This window comes from Pteropus vampyrus, unplaced genomic scaffold (assembly GCF_000151845.1).
Source record: "Pteropus vampyrus isolate Shadow unplaced genomic scaffold, Pvam_2.0 Scaffold229, whole genome shotgun sequence".
NCBI classification, from domain to species: domain Eukaryota; kingdom Metazoa; phylum Chordata; class Mammalia; order Chiroptera; family Pteropodidae; genus Pteropus; species Pteropus vampyrus.
In genome coordinates, this window is record NW_011889010.1 from 1,777,291 (window position 1) to 1,793,333 (window position 16,043).

At 37.7% G+C, this 16,043-nt stretch overlaps 1 protein-coding gene across 5 annotated transcripts in view; it reads left to right on the plus strand.

Annotated features, from left to right (window-relative positions):
* INPP4B (inositol polyphosphate-4-phosphatase type II B) overlaps positions 1-13,624 on the plus strand; it is a 610,870-nt gene extending 597,246 nt beyond the window's left edge. For all 5 annotated transcript variants that reach the window (XM_023519662.1, XM_011373754.2, XM_023519664.1 and 2 more), the window contains one exon: positions 10,847-13,624. In XM_023519662.1, coding sequence (XP_023375430.1) covers positions 10,847-10,979 — 133 coding nt within the window. In that variant the 3' untranslated portion in view covers positions 10,980-13,624. The remainder of the gene's footprint in view (positions 1-10,846) is intronic.
* Positions 13,625-16,043: the final 2,419 nt, after the last annotated feature.

Consider the following 16,043-nt stretch of genomic DNA (forward strand, 5'->3'; position numbering starts at 1 on the left):
ACAGTCAGGTGGGAGCTGGTGTGAAGGGGTCTGACAGGTTGACGGATAGGTGCGGGGTGTAAAGAATACAGAAGGATCAGGGAGATCTTAGGTGCTTCAGATGCGTGTCTCAGAGTGGGCGAGTATCTTTTCCAGTGATGAGAAGAAAGGAAGGAGCTGGTTTGGAAAGGTGGCAGAGGAGGTGGACTGGAATTAAGATCTGGCCTTGACTCTGGACAGGAGGTCAAACTTATCCTCAACCCTGTTAGGGTAGAGGCTGGCCGGAGAATTAAATTGGCATAAGACAAGATTAAGAGGAAAAAGGAAAACAGGTTTTACATGTACGTGGACATCTCCACAAGAAAATACAGATCCAAAGAAGTGTCAAAACCTAGATGCTTCTATACTAGCCTGAACAATTACGGAAAAGTAACTGAAATATATAGGGGAGGGGGCAGGGAGCTAAAGGAACATAAGAGTTATCTTAACCAAACTTGTGTATGTAATTTACTGGTATCTGTGGACTTTTATTTTTATTTGAGAGCTTGGAGAATTCCCTCGGCACTGACTCCCTATCTCTGGTGATGAGGGTTTTCTTTCATGCTAGGATAGAGAGAGCATCTTTCATAGGAGATTTTATCTCTTGCTTTCAGAAAGGTAAGGGGAAGTCAGAGGGCCCTCTGGTACCTGCTGTTTTTCAAGTGCCTGTAGTTCAAAATAATCCTTATGCCAACGTGGCATATTTTGCCATGGCATATTTTGCCGTGGCTCATTCTACCACTTTCCACTACCTTGAAACGTCTGTTAGGCATTCAAGTGAAGGCGCAGTGTATGTGTCCATAATTCAGAGAAACGGTCTAAACTATAAAGAGAAATGTACAATTCATCAGCTTTGTGCTGATGATATGAAAGTCATGGAACCGGTTGAAATCACCTAGAGAAAGTATGCACAGTACAAGAAGGTGAAGTGGGTCGTCCTAAGGCCTGGGCACTTCAGCGTTAGAGAGAGTGAGAGGAGAAAGAGCTAGAACTTGTCGCTGCACAACTGCACAAGAACCGAGATTTAGCAAGGGGAGGGCAAGAGAGGGCTTGTTTATTTACTTATCTACTTGTTTACGCTATCGAGAATGTGGTAGGTGCCTTCACATAATCTCACAATAATCCTATTGGATAGATGTTAACATTCGAAGCTGAAACTGAATAGAATAGATAGTAACGAGCTGAGCGATTTCCTTTCCTGTTCCACGTGTCCAAATACTCAGTCGCTGTTACCGATACCTGTTCCGTTTCCCAGGCTACTTTCAGAGTAATTTACTGATATCCGTGGACTTTTAGTTTTATCTGAGAACTTAGAGCAGCCCTTGGAGTCAGGTTCTGCCAAGTCCCCTTACTTCACCAAAGAAGCCAGCTGGCGACGGATTTACCTCGCTCTTCTCTGTCTGGTGCTTATCAAGAATAGAATCAGACGTCTTACATTTTTTGCCTGTTAATTTCCTCTTCACTGGAGGATAAAAGTTATCCCAGACTCCAGGAGAGAGACAACTGGCGCAGTGAGACAATGGTTGTTTATGTTTCTAAGTACTTTAGCAACAAACACACAGAGTGCCTTCATGCCTAGTCTCCTTTCTTCTCTCTGACTGCTACTCTAAAACAAGTCAAACTCAGTTCTCTCCTTGACGCTCCTGTACAAAGAAAAGCTAATCACGGTGTATGGGAAATAGAAAAAGAGTTAGAGGTGTATATCTACTCCTGTGTGCTTATCTCTTTGTAGAATTGCCCTGTTCATCTGCTCGGTAACTAAGGTATGTAAGAGGTACTGTGTTTTTGTTTCTTATTTTGTTTCTTTCCTTAAAAAACTGTCTTTAGAAGCTTCATTCCACGTTTCAGCCCCTACCCAGCCAGGCTGGTGGACAGTCGGTCCTTAATGTTTTGAGCTCTCCTCCTGCCACGGGGCCTTATCTTGCACTGTAACTTCTAGAAAGCTTGTCTGTATGATATGCCCATTTCCTCCTGGTTACGGCTCCTTTCAGCCCCTTCATTTCTTCGCATCTAAGCTGAGCTCAGGGCAAGGAGATCTTTGGAGAAGGTGATCGCGGACCAGGCTCTCTGGGTGCATCTCACAGCACCCCGCCTCCGGGGTCCTCCCTCCCTAGGCCCAGGCACAGAACAACGAACAGGGCCTGTTCGCCCTCCTAGCATCGACCTTTGCGCCTTTGTTCTTGCCCCAGTCACTTTTTTTTTTTTACACCCCAGCCGTCCCAATGTGTCCCAGGCAGCCAGCAAATCCCAGGGGTCCCAGAACAGGTCGGGGGTCCCTGAGTTTGCAGGGCCTGTCTGGGGACAACCCTCTGGGAGGTACAGAGTCGGCGATTGGTTGGAGAAGACAAGGGTGATCCTGGAGGGCTGCCTGGAGGAGCCTAACTGCTGGTCCCTGAAGGCCAGACAAGGCTGGCCAAGACCCGCCTTCCACTTTCTCTGTTTCTCTTCCTCCCTCCCTCTCTTCCCTTTCCGTTTCCTCTGCATCTCTTTTCTCTCTCAACCCCGGATGGGCCTCACATTTTCTCTGTCATGAGATGAAAGAAGAGCAAATCCGTTCAGTCAGGCAGCTCTTGCTTTCAGCGCTGCTGATGTCGTTGGGGCACATGCTTCATACTGCAAGCAAAGCACAATTTAGAATCTCAAAAATTATCGTACCGCTGCCTCGTGTACATTTAAATATAACAATCACATCACATATCAGCCTTCTTTTATCCAAACGACATTAATCTTAAACATTTCCTCGTAAGCTTTTTTCTTCGTCCTTTAATCATTTATATTTCTGGACCTCATCCAAATATTCTCCTTTCTGAAATTCAAAGATCAAAACTGAAATCAGTTCTCTGATAATGATCTGATGGAAGCAATTATAGTCAATTTACTATGTCTCTGTGCCCCTCCTTTTTTTTTTTTTCTTTCTAAAAAAATGTTTATAAAACTCATTTAGATTTGATACCTATCTTTTCTTGAGTTGCTTTTCTGGACATATGCACTTTCTCTTCAAAGCAATGTTTAGATACTATCTTAAAATGTCATTACTGGAGCCTTGCTTTTTCTGTCAAGAAGGTATTTCTGTTTTTCGGGTACTTTATAAAACTACACGAGTGAAATGGGGAAAGAGTGCAAATAATGATACCAGGGAAAATTAAATTAAAACAGATAAATAGGTCAGGTTTTTTTTTTTTTTCCTTCTGAAGCTAGAATATGAAAATAGATAAGAATGAGCAAGAACAGCTATAGAGACCAAACACAGTGTCAACATACTTTGCATTCGGTGAATTTTTTTGCACCCTACCCCACTATTTCTTATTGAACTGTCACCTATCCTATTAGTAGAAAAATATGCATCTCTAGAGTACTGCAGTTATGTTTTAATAGAATCAAAGGATCACAGGAAGGTAGAGATGAAAGTAATTTTAGAGGTCACTCCATCTAATCTAACAACTGGCAAGAAATCACACCTGCCAGTGTCTGAGACATAGCAGGAAACCTGTGCTTAAAGGATCTCAATCATAAAGTAAAAGGAATATGGTTTTTCCATTAGACATACAGGGATAAAAATCCCCTGTCTGCTGCTTGAGCAAGTTTTGTAACCCTTTTGAGTCTGTGGAGATAATAACACCGACAAGTTTGACTTTTTGTGAGGAAAAATGAAATAATATCTATAAAGCAGCTATCACATGATAGGACATAGTACCTAGGAGATCTCTCCCTTCATAATTCAAACACTTCCATTGCTTTTCAAGGTAGCCCAGACTTTAAACTATCGATCCTTTGCCTATTGAAATTAACAACGATGTGACTGTAAATTTTCGTCTTCTCCAAGCCAAAGGGATTCTCATTCTCGTTGTCCTCAGTCTGTCCTGGCATGCCAAGGTCCCACGCCGACTACCATCTTCCTGGTTACCATGCGCAGTATCCTTGAGTTCACATTAGCCCTCCCCTTAGAATGGCACGTCCGAAATGCATGCAGTGTCCTACAGGGAGGGTGCACGCTTCCTTGAGTGAATATTTTGCTTACTACTGCTCTTTCTTATGTAGCAAACTTGTACAGAATGATTAGAAACACTCTGTGACTTGGACACTCAAAGAAGTGACATAGTCTTATGTGTCTTTTAAGTAATTTCTTCATTTAGGAGCTTTTTCTGTGGTCGACATAAAATATTTGGATTAGATTCTGAAATCCAGTGAGAATAAAGAAGGCATTTTAAATGTGGCTAGTGAGCCAGTGGCCACAAACGCTAATCTTGCTTCTAGGCCACTGGAAATTATCCCACACTTGATATGCTTTATTAAAATTTCCCCTATATTTAAATAGTTGTGTAGATTTTTAAAAGTCCTGAAAATCTACTTTTAATATCCTAATTATAAATTGAATTTTTGGTAAAGTTTCGTAGATAGTTTGTCATCTCAGAATATTCTGAGTCATTAAATTTCATGGACCTTGATATAAACCGAAAACAAAAAGTCAGTCTCTCTTTGTTACCAGACTGACATAAGCAGACTGTGAACCAAGGGAACTACCTTCTCGTCATCCTTTACCTGCAACTTGCTGTTATAGAAGCATAGACGAGGTCTTTAAATTTATTTTCTCATCTATAAAATGTATCATTCAATCTGAAGATTTTTTGAAGTTCCTTTTACATCTATGAATCTATAATTCTATGATTCCTGTATCACTCTCAAAGCTGTTAACTATCGATACCAGACTTATATTCATTTTTACACAGACCTGCCAGTTTAAAATCTGACACAATCCAGCAGGCTATGGCCTAAAAAATGATGCTCTGTTAAGATCGATTTATCAGATGACTACAGAGACCAATAAAGCTCTGAGAGACATTAGCTCTAAAAAATCTTGGCTCATAATTTCAAGTTGGTATGCCCACAGCTCTGAAGTTGGATGTAATTAAATGTGACACGGCCTCATTTTAGCATGGGAGGAAATCGGCTTTTTGATCAAAAGGAAAGATCTTCCTAGTCAGTTTTTTTAAGTTAAATTTATTGGGGTGACATGGTTAATAAGATTATATGTGTTTCAAGTGTACAATTCTATAATATATCACCTGTAAGTTACATTGTGTGTTCACCACCCAAAGTCAAGTCTCCTTCTGCCACCTTATATTTGACGCCCTTTACCCTTTTCAAACTCCCTCCACTCCCTTCCCCTCTAGTAACCAGCATACTGTTGTCTGTGTCTATGAGGGTTTTTGGTTTGCTTGGTTTGTTTGTTCATTTGTTGCTTTATTTTATATCCCACATATGAGTGAAATCGTTTTCCATCTGACCGATTTCGCTTGGCATGATAATCTCAAGATCCATTCATGTTGTTACAAATTGCAGTATTTCATCTTTTTGTATAGCCAAGTAGTAACCCATTGTCTATTCACTTTTAGCTGGTAATTTTCCTTTTGGGAGCTTGAAGGAATAAAATATCAAGTAGCAAAACTATTTATGAATAATTACCCAGCAGGGAGAGATAGGAGGACTCTAACTTTTATTTTTAGAGGTATGAATGACTCGAAGGGATACTTGCAATGGAGGACTTGTGATCTAGGGTACGGCAGTCAGCGCTGTAAGAAAAGAGGGGGGAAATAAGCAGATGTCAAGCCCCGTACACTGCATGTTACCTAAGGAACTGTCTCCTCATGTAGGCAGTAATGTGTTTAAAAGTGAGATATTTCTTTTACTTGTTTCTATTTTAAGTGATTGCCTTGACAAGTCTTTGAGGAAAAAAGTCATTTTGTCTCCTGCAGATTTAGTAACTGCCCTTAAATGTCTGATTTTGTCATGTTTTCAGTGGAGACAACACTGTGATTTGCTTGCATGGTAATCTGCCCATCAGTGATGGCTGAAACTGGTAACGTGGATTTCAGAGTACCTTGCCAGGCAGCCACTAATTAATTATTTGTCATAATCTCCCAGTGAGGAAATTACTGATGTTACTACTTAACACATCCTTTGCAGTTTGCACTTGCAGCGTGCTTAAAAATTCATTCGTGGCCATGAAGAAATGACCGTTTATCCTATTCTTAGCAGGAAGCAAGTAAATAGCTCCAAGACCTCCTGTGTCCATGCTGTGACATAGTCAGGGGCCTCGAGCTTCAAGGCCATGTTGCTTCCAATTCCAGCTGAATCGTAGAATGATTATGCATGAAGCATTTTTAATGTTTTATTGCAATCTCCAGAGATTAAAGTTAGTAATCAATAAATTAATTCAATTATACAACTGCCCATCCAAAACAAAGGACAACATTTTAATATAGTAATTTTTGCTTGGAAGACATATACAATAAGCAGACTGGAAAATGTTAAATTTGATCTGGCAATTATAGAAAAAAACAAGCCGTCTGATGTAAGTTAGTCTCCTGTGTTTGGAGTAAAGACAGTTATAAGATCCTGTTGGCCAGTGGTCTGCACTTCAGCTAGAACCTATCTATGTGAGGCCTTTCTGGGAAAGAGAATTTCTGTAGCATTACATTGACAGATTGTGGTTAATATTTAACATAAATTTGTAATCAGAATGTAATATTTACACTATGATAGATGATAGATAATTAGATAGAGAGATGATAGATGATAGGTAGATGATTGATAGATAGATAGATAGATAGATAGATAGATAGATAGATAGATAGATAGATCTATCTCTGTATTTCTCTCCTAACAGGGAATACTGGAGAGGAACCAAAGTCTCAACAAAGTTGTTAAAATTTGCTGCAGATAACCTTCACCTTCAAACTGGGCAGGAGAGCGTGTTAGTGAGAATGATATTAGTGATAACCGTAATAACAACAGCTAACATTTCTCCAGGCCTTGTTTTATACCTGGGACTGTGCTAAGTTTTTTTTTCATCTATCATCTTATTTAATCTTTTTAACAATCCCTTTTTTTCTTGTGCACATGGAGAAATTGTAATGGAAAGAGATGGAGTATTTGGAACTGGGGTAGTAAAACAGCAGGCATTATTTCCCAGCCTTTCTCTTTGTGTATCTGAAAATCCAAGGGGACCTTAAAGTCACCTATTCAGCCTCCCTCGGCCCTTTCTCCAAGTCTCTCCCACCACACACACAGCCCCACATATATGATCTATGACTGAACCCCAAAACTACCAGTGTATGGAATGGACTTCTTTGAAAAGTGTTTTTTCCTCATTCCCAGATTTGTTCAAGCATGAGATAGACCAATTATTTTCAACTATTCTTTTCAACCAGACCACAACATGGTCGATTGGGTGTTTTAAACTAATTCAGATTGCTATGTGGCCTGTTTGAAATAATTATGACTGTTTGTCCAAATGTGGCTGCTGGGGTAGTACACAACCAAATTCTTTTGCAGAGGCACTAACAAATAATATCGATATAAGTCAACTGCGATTGGCTTTCCGCTCCTCCAGCACCACCCCCTGGCACGTCCACAACTGAGCACCAGTGGGCTAGATCAGTGGCTCGAAACCTTGTTTGATTAGATATCCCTACTATGAAGGTTCTAGCTATGCTAGCAAGATGTGTATATTTCTTGATATGCAAATAATGTAACAATCATAACCATTATTGAATGCTTATGATATGCCAGGCTCTGTTCTAAGAACTTTGTAAATGTTGACTTATAATACTTCATAGCAGCTCTATGAATTAGGTATTAATGCCATTTTAAGGTAAGGAAATTGAGACATGAAATATTAAATAATTGGCCCTGGGCCACTTAACTAGCAAATGACTGAACTAAGCTTGAAGCCAGGTGATCTGACTCCAGAGTCCGTGCTCTTATGGACTATATCACAGCCGCCTCTACTCATGTTACTCTACTATGTACTTTATGGAATCCATGGAAAATAGAAAGTTTAAGAAAATGAGATATATACTGGTAATAATCAATTGAACGAAAGAATAAAACATTTCTCTGGGATCAGCAACGTAGGTATCTCAATCTCCCCAACAATCTAACAGAAGAAATAACATAGGACAAGGAGACTTTTCTTAATCACATTGAAAGTTATCCAAACCTAACATCTACTACACCTTTCTTACCTAATACACAGCAGAAAGTTCAACAGATAACCAAATTACTTGTACAATGGACAAGAAAAATTCTGCAAATCCTTCCTTTTGCTCAGTAAATCATTTGTCTTCCAGAGAAGCTTCTACTTCACTTTGTCACTGGCCGTATGGTCCTTACATCTTACCAAATAATAGGACACAAAAGAGCACATGCAGCGTGACTGATTTAAACTAAGACTGCTATTTGAAATAATAATGACTGTCGTTTGCCCAAATGTGGCCACCAATATGGTCAATGCCTGGTCAAAAATTTCTGTATAGGAGGTTTTTGGGGGCTGCACCTGGTCGAAAGGGGGCCCTGGGAGCTCTGGTGCTTGTTCAGAAGTTACCTCTTCATGGCACTCTTTATAAGACTGAGCAACAACCAGTTTTCTGCCTTAAAACCTGGAGGAGCTGAGAAAGATCAAACCACTCCTTGACAACTGGGTATGACTGAAATTCTGAATACTCTGAATACTGATGAAATATACCATAGAAAAGAATTTTTATTTTCAACATATATCGTTATGGCATATTTCAGATTTGCCATAATTGGAGCTGATTTTAAGCCCAATTACAAATGCCTGTTTTTAACTTACACAGAAAATACACAGCCTGGAAATTTAGAATCTTTTATTGTCCAAAGTGTGACTCTGCAAATGTGGATCTCTTTGAAGACCAGGAGTCTATAGGAGATAGATTTGGCCTCATTTAAGTAAAATGAGAAGGAAACAACGTAATTTATGAGCTGAAGTAACAGAAGGATGCTGAGTCGGGTTTCGTTAAACTAATCTTATGGCTGGCAAGGATGACATGTCAGATGTTTCATTTTAAATACCATTTTCATAAATCATTTTTATAATGTTAAATACATTATAAAGATACAATACCAGTAGAAAGTGTGCTTAAAAGTGCCAGACACGTTCGTTTGCTTCACTACATACTGTGTTTCTCATTTCACTTTCCAAAGATGTATTTATCAGATTATTTTTTATGGGCTGATCCATATTTTAATTTATTCATGCAGTCTTGTTTACTGGTGCTATTACGCTTATTTGATTCTTCCTTGTCCATACGGTTTCAACCCATGTGACTGACATCATAATGTCTCTCTCTCCTTTCTTGCACCAAAAGCAAAAGCAATCTCCTTTTTCAATATGTTTGTCAATGAGAAATCACGCTTGTCAGTGAGAAAAAAGAATACACAGGGTGCATTGGGGGTTATTTAGCTTAAAACTTCACCTGAAACAGCTCTCTTGTATAAGTTAACATGTTCTACTTCAGAATATTTAAGGTTGAGTGTCTTTACTGTGTGAATGCTATACTATTTTCTTTTCTCCCCTAACTCCCCCACCCTCTTCAACAGCAGACAAACCCAGGGAGCACTGAATGAATCCGATGATCCTGAAACAGGCTGTCTGTCTGATAACAAGCCAACTTCTCGACACTTCTATCCTGTCGCCTTGCTGCTTGTCAGCTCACACCTGCTAGTTGTGTGGCTTATTTTAAGTCTTGCATTACTGTTAGCCAAATACCAATAAGTTTTACGTTGTATTCCTTTCTTTTCTACAAATGACAATGGACGTTAAATTATGGGGACAATGCTGTAATATTTCTACATTTTAAGATTCACAGATTTAAAACAAACAAATGTTTTAATTGTAAGTGTTTTCTTTGTTTTTCCTAAGATCTAAAAAAAAAGAAGTACTATGCATTAGGTGAATTATTTTGCTCTTTTGTTCATGGAGAAGTGTTTCCCACTGTTAACTAGCTCAAGATGAATTTTTAAATTACTGTCTTTGAAATAAGACAAAGAACAGAATCCTGAAAGCTTGAAGTTCTGCACCTCCTGTTCCTCTTCCCGTTAAATGTATTAAAGAAATTAAGACTGAATTTGCACAACACACTGAAACCCTGAGACAAGCCCTAGAGATGTGGGCGGTTCCACACTTGATTTCCACTGTGCTAATACTGTTGCCATCACCTGGTGCGATCTTCTGTTTGATTCTTTGACCTGTTAGTTCTGTTATTTCTTTGTTGCAATTAACCCCTTTCTGTCGAGTAACTTTCTGGAGAGAATGGCTGTTTATGTTTTGTAATTAAATTAACCTGTTTGTAACTATTGTTTGGGTTGATGTGGCTTTCAGAGTACTTTCCTATTCTTTTTAACGAGGTCTTGTTTGTGTCTTGATGCACCATTTTCAGCACCTGTGACTTTTGTACTGCGCGTGCAGGAGCACTCTTCCTTTATAAAGCGGAGACTTGGACCAGGCTATCCCGAAAGCCATTTTTCTCGCCATTGCACAGCTAAAATAATGAAGTAAAATAGAGATTGAACTTTCCTTTAAAAATCTATAGGGCCAGACTTAATAAATTAAATGCCTTATTCCTAGAACCTGTATCCTTAGGGCTACATATAGATTTTAATGTGTTTTAAAGAGACTAAGAAACTAATTTGTGGGGAGGGGGAAAAGTTATTAAAAGGCAGATATATTTATGAAATTAAAGTGAAGCCGTATTGTGGAGCAAATTATATTTAAAGAGTTTATTAAACCTTAACTATCTGTTAAGAGCAAAGAGACTTTAATCATCTCTTTCCAAGGGCAATAATGGTATTGGGCCTGGCCTAGGATTTAATTTTGTAAGATGTATCATCATTTGTGAAAAAATAAATGTAGAGTTGAATCTTTGTTATTTTTACTTGGACTGTTGCTGCAACTCTGCATTGAACAAATAAAGCATATTTATTTATTCCGTGTTTCATGAAGTTGTACTTTTTCCCCTTTCACCAGAGAAGGATGCCGCATAGAGAATGTACTGAAGAATATCAAATGCAGAAAGTATGCTTTCAACATGCTCCAGCTGATGGCTTTCCCCAAGTACTACAGACCTCCAGAGGGGACTTATGGAAAAGCCGACACCTAAGTTTACCAACATGTAAATAAACAGGAACACAAACACGCTTCAGTTGGATAATCTCTATCTTTTTTATTTTTTATTTTTTTTTTATTGTCGTGAATTTGTGCAGGGAGATGATCAGAGCTGTTTGCTCAAATCTAGGAATTACTTGAATGAGTTATCAGCATATTACTACGAAAGAAATCCATTTTTAAAAAATCTTACATAATATTACCCTTTGTAGTTCTAAGCTTCTATGCGCTGCCCCTCGCTGGTTGAGATCGGCTCAGAAAGTGTTAACTTTCACTCTGGAGTATTTGAATGGAAGACATTCTGAGGAAACACAGGTGCCACAGAGGACTAGAGGTGATTGAGAGATTGGGGCTCTCCGTCCAAAACGAAGACACAGGAGTGTAAAAGAGAGGAGGACTTTGCGATATTATTTCATAGTCTGTCTCACAGATAATCTTAGAGCCCATTTTTTGAGATTTAGAAAATATTTTTCTAGTGAATCGAAATCAGGTAGTGTTAACTCATGATCTTGACTACAGAGCAGTTTACAGATATGCTTATAAAGACTTTTGTCATCCATCAAGATGTGACTACTTCTCCTAAACAGGAAGATGAACAATGTCGGTAAAGCAGTAAAAATACTTTTCAAAAACACAGCATCTTTTCAAAACTCTGACTTGGGTTGTATGGTCTAGTTGTAGAAATCACAATAGAGAAAGCTGAAAAGTATAATGAGCAAAACACTGCAAGGAATTGATATGGCAAAGAAGCTAAAGATGATCAGCCTGTTGATGTTCAAAATGAAAATCTCCGTCAGCCTGAGGTTTATGTAGTCAAGTTCATGAAAGTCAACAAAATGTTTCCTAGTCGTCATCCTGATATAGATGTAGATGGTGTAAGCATGCATCGTCCGGCATATGTTAGTAAATGTGAATAAGCCTTTTAAAACATATGTAACCATAGCTAATGATAAGCCAAAATGATAGTTTCTGTTAACCTGAATTTCAAATTTGTCCTAATATCATAAATTTTCTAAAACCCCAAATTAGAAGTTACCTTAGAGATCATCCCGTATAACACCATTATAAATAGGTAAACTGAGGCACAAGGAAGACAGGCCCCCAATCACCCATCTAGATAATTTAAGAACCGTGATTACAGTCTCTTCTTAACTTCCTAGCCTATGCTTGTCTCTTCTCCAAATTTTCATGCCAAATATACATGAGAATTAGGGGAGAATGCTGGTTAGTTAAATAGAAATTGGCATTTATTGCTGGAATTAAAGCTTAGATTACAACAGTCTAAACAAATGAAACCTATTTTCTCCAAATTGTAAGAATTTAGTCTTTTTCCTTTCTCATCAGAGGAGCATGCTATCCAGAGCATAAGTCTCCCTTGGAAATGCCAGAGGCTTCTTACATGCACATCTCTTAGCTATGACCACATTCAGTAGATGAGATTATGGGGCTTTCCATGGCTAATGTGATAGCTCTTTGACTTAGACGCCTGTTGAAATAAGGATTCCAAACAGATCTCTAGGCTCATGCTGGGTTTCTCAAATTACTAAAAATTTTAGATAACCCATTGGGACTTTTAATACTACAGTCATCAATCTATTATTCTGGCTAATGACTGTGTGCTTTATTATTGAGGCAGTTGCCAAACTATTTACAGGCTTTTTAATAAAAAGAGGCTCTGTACTATGGATCTATTCATGGATAAAGCTATCTTGGTGTTCTTTATACCTCATTCTCCATTTCAGTGATTAAATATAACCTTTGAATTGTTCAATTTCATTTGAAAATGGTAGGATCTGTGGTCGTTTTCATTATCCCATTAGATTAAGGTAGAGAGGTTGGGATGACAGGTTACTTTGAATAATTTTGAAGCCTCCCTTCGGTATTATCAAACAGTAGTCTGAGTTCCCGGAGACTTTAAGTGATCTATCATCCTGTAAATACTCTTATAAACAAGAATTTTTTATTGCATTTGTAAAAATGAAACTTCTTGACTCACACATGGAAAAAATATTTATTAACTAGAAAGCCAACAATATGGTTATTTTTTTTTATTTTGGGAAGACGTTTTTCAAATATTTTTTTCTTTTATAATAAGTACTAATATAGATATCTCAAAGGGCAGAGCTTGCTGTGCTACAAATGCAGATATTTTTGTTTATTGTTAACAGAGTCATCTGCACTTCCCTATACGAAGCCTATATTTGTGCACACACTTAAAAGTAAATTTTGTCAAGGAAATTTATGTTTCATATCAACAATGGTGTTGCCCTTTCCTGAGAGACATTCCAAGTATCCTTGGAAAACCACTTCACTATTTCTTATTAAGCTTTTTAAATCAAAGAGCCAAGGTTAAACAAGTTTTATAATCTCCTTTGTACAGACAAAGCCTGCTATGCTTTTCTATCTATATTTTCATTTAAGAAATATACCAGAAGGCCTATTTTCGGAGATCAGATCAAGCCAGAAACTGAACCAAGAAAATGACATTTTCAAACAAAATAACTTTTTTGCTCAAAAATATTTCCCCTATCATCCCATCAAATGCAGATATCAATTCTGTTATTTGCTATTTACAGAGTCCTACAGAAAACATATTTAAAAACAAGGGAAGGTAGAATCCTGATTATGTTTGACCCAGTATATATTCAAATGCCTGGAAGTATCCCACAAAGCACCTGGCCATAAAAATGTTAAATATTTGATCTAAGTAGCCCTACCTTCAGAGGCTCCCATTTATTTATTTCTGAAGTGGTTTTTTTTTCCCCCCTTATAAATATTGCCTTGAGTTTCTCTACAGTCTGCCCAAACAATCCTTTGATGTAAATAGTTGGGTCAGCCCAATCATCTGGTGAGTCAGAGCAACCATTTGAGCCAGCTGACAAATTCCACTAAAATGACCAAGAGCCCAGTTCAAGCAGTATGCCACGTACCTAATCTCCAGTCCTTACTTCATAAGAATAATACCTTTTCTTCTGAAAACTGTGGAGTCTTAAAAGCTAGCATCTGCCTGGAGGCTACTTCCCTCTGGTCCTCCAACTTAATATAATATTTTGCATAAAATAAGACTCAAGATGGAAAAGAAAATTAGTTGTATAATGTTTTCCCCCCAAGTAAATCAACCCGCCCCCCGCCCCCGCCACGTAAAGTTTGATAGGTGCCAGGAACAGGGGGTACTGGTGGTATGCTGCAAGTGGCTCGTGCCAACTCGTGACAGTTCGTAGTTAAATTTTCAGGAATTTCATAAGCCAGTTGTTAAAAACAAACATCATAAACATTAAATTAGAAAATACAATTGAAAATTTTATTAAAAGCAAAGATGATAATCAAAATTACCGTATTCTAATTGTTTTATGGCATTTTACAGTTTATCTCTGATCTTGAGGTTATTAATGTCAGTTGTATCTGCACATTCGAAACACTATAGTATAGTGTGCTACTGTGTATCGATCTCCTCTGGGCTCCACGTTCAACACCACCACATTGGTAGCTTAAAATTGACAACAGTGGAAGTAGTTACACCACTGAAATTGCCAAATGCTACACACCAGGGCCTTAAGTTTCTGGAAATTCAGTTGTTAAATATTTACTGGAACACAATTGAATTCCATCATCACTTTTTCTCCAGAAAATAATTGGAATCAGTATACCATTATTTAAATGGTATTAAATGCCATCACTCATCTTCAGATGGCTGCAATTTGGTTGTAGTTTTTCCCTCTTTAAAGACTCCCATTAGGCTATAAGTAACATTTGACGTTTGTATTTTATTCATAATTAAATTATTTAATCATAGAGATGCATTTAGACACGCATCTCTCTATGATGTTTGGCAAGGGAAATCTTGGCAATTCAACCTGAGTGGAAGCAATAATGACTCTGGGCTAAAATCAGGGAAATGTTAGCCTAATTAGAGTATCACCGAAAATGAGCTTCAGTACCAATTTTTAAGTTTATAATTTTAGCATTTGCTAAAAGCAGGGAAAAAAAAAGAACAGTAACATGTTACTGTGCCCAGATTCTAATAAATATAGCTCAATCGAAATGCAAACTGTTAGGTTAAACAAATTAAACTCTGGCAGTATGCTAAATCACCGTTTTCGGTGTTTAATTTCCAAACAGGATGGTATATCAACTGTTTAGTTCAATATACAGGGTGCTTTTTGTAACCTTGTAAGAAATAAATTAACTTTTATCACAAGTTTAAGAAACTGGTCTGAGAAAACCTATAATCAGCATTTATGGAGGGAAGCAAACATATTGAACACAAGTTGTTCTTAAGAGCTGGAGGCTTTACAAATTATGCACTGCTGAAGAGAGTGAGTTGCTGAGTTGTGTCATTGTTTGACAACTTTAGTGTGAATTCACATTCATTTAGCCCAGCTGCAACTGCAAAAGCTATGCTTCCTACCCGCCATATTTATGTTTCATTGCTATATAAAGTCCCAATATATTATATCTTTCATTTCTTTGACAGTTTTAAGTTAAAACTTTCTCTCCAAACAGATGCTACCTATGGCAAACACCATCTTTCAGAATAGGGAAATGAAATTAATGTTTTAGATAAAATATTGCAAGCCAATTAGGTATAGAGTTAAGGTATAGAAATTTGGGGTTTTACTTTTTGAGTTATGGTGCACATTAGTCACTGTGAATTTTATTTCTGAGCAAGTAAGAGGAAGCCTAAAGCATTTCTGATATCAAAGAAACAAATTTATATCTGGCTATTAGTAACAAGGAGGTAGGAAAAAAGTTGTAATAGTAACAAAAAAATGTTCATGCAATTGGCTCTCCTGAGCTTGAATTTATATAGATTACATGAATATTTAAAGTTTTAAACTTACAAAAGAAAGCAAAGTTCACAATTAAGTATAACACCCAGAGAGAGTGAATATCAAGGGAGAGAAGACTTAATATAAGTGAAGTTGCCTGATGAACTAACTATATCTGGCTTATCTTTTAGTAAATAGAGTTATTTAAGATGTTTCATTTTCGCAGTCATACTATGAATGCATTCGCAATGTTCCTGAAATCATCTAAATTATCGACAATCCGACGTTAC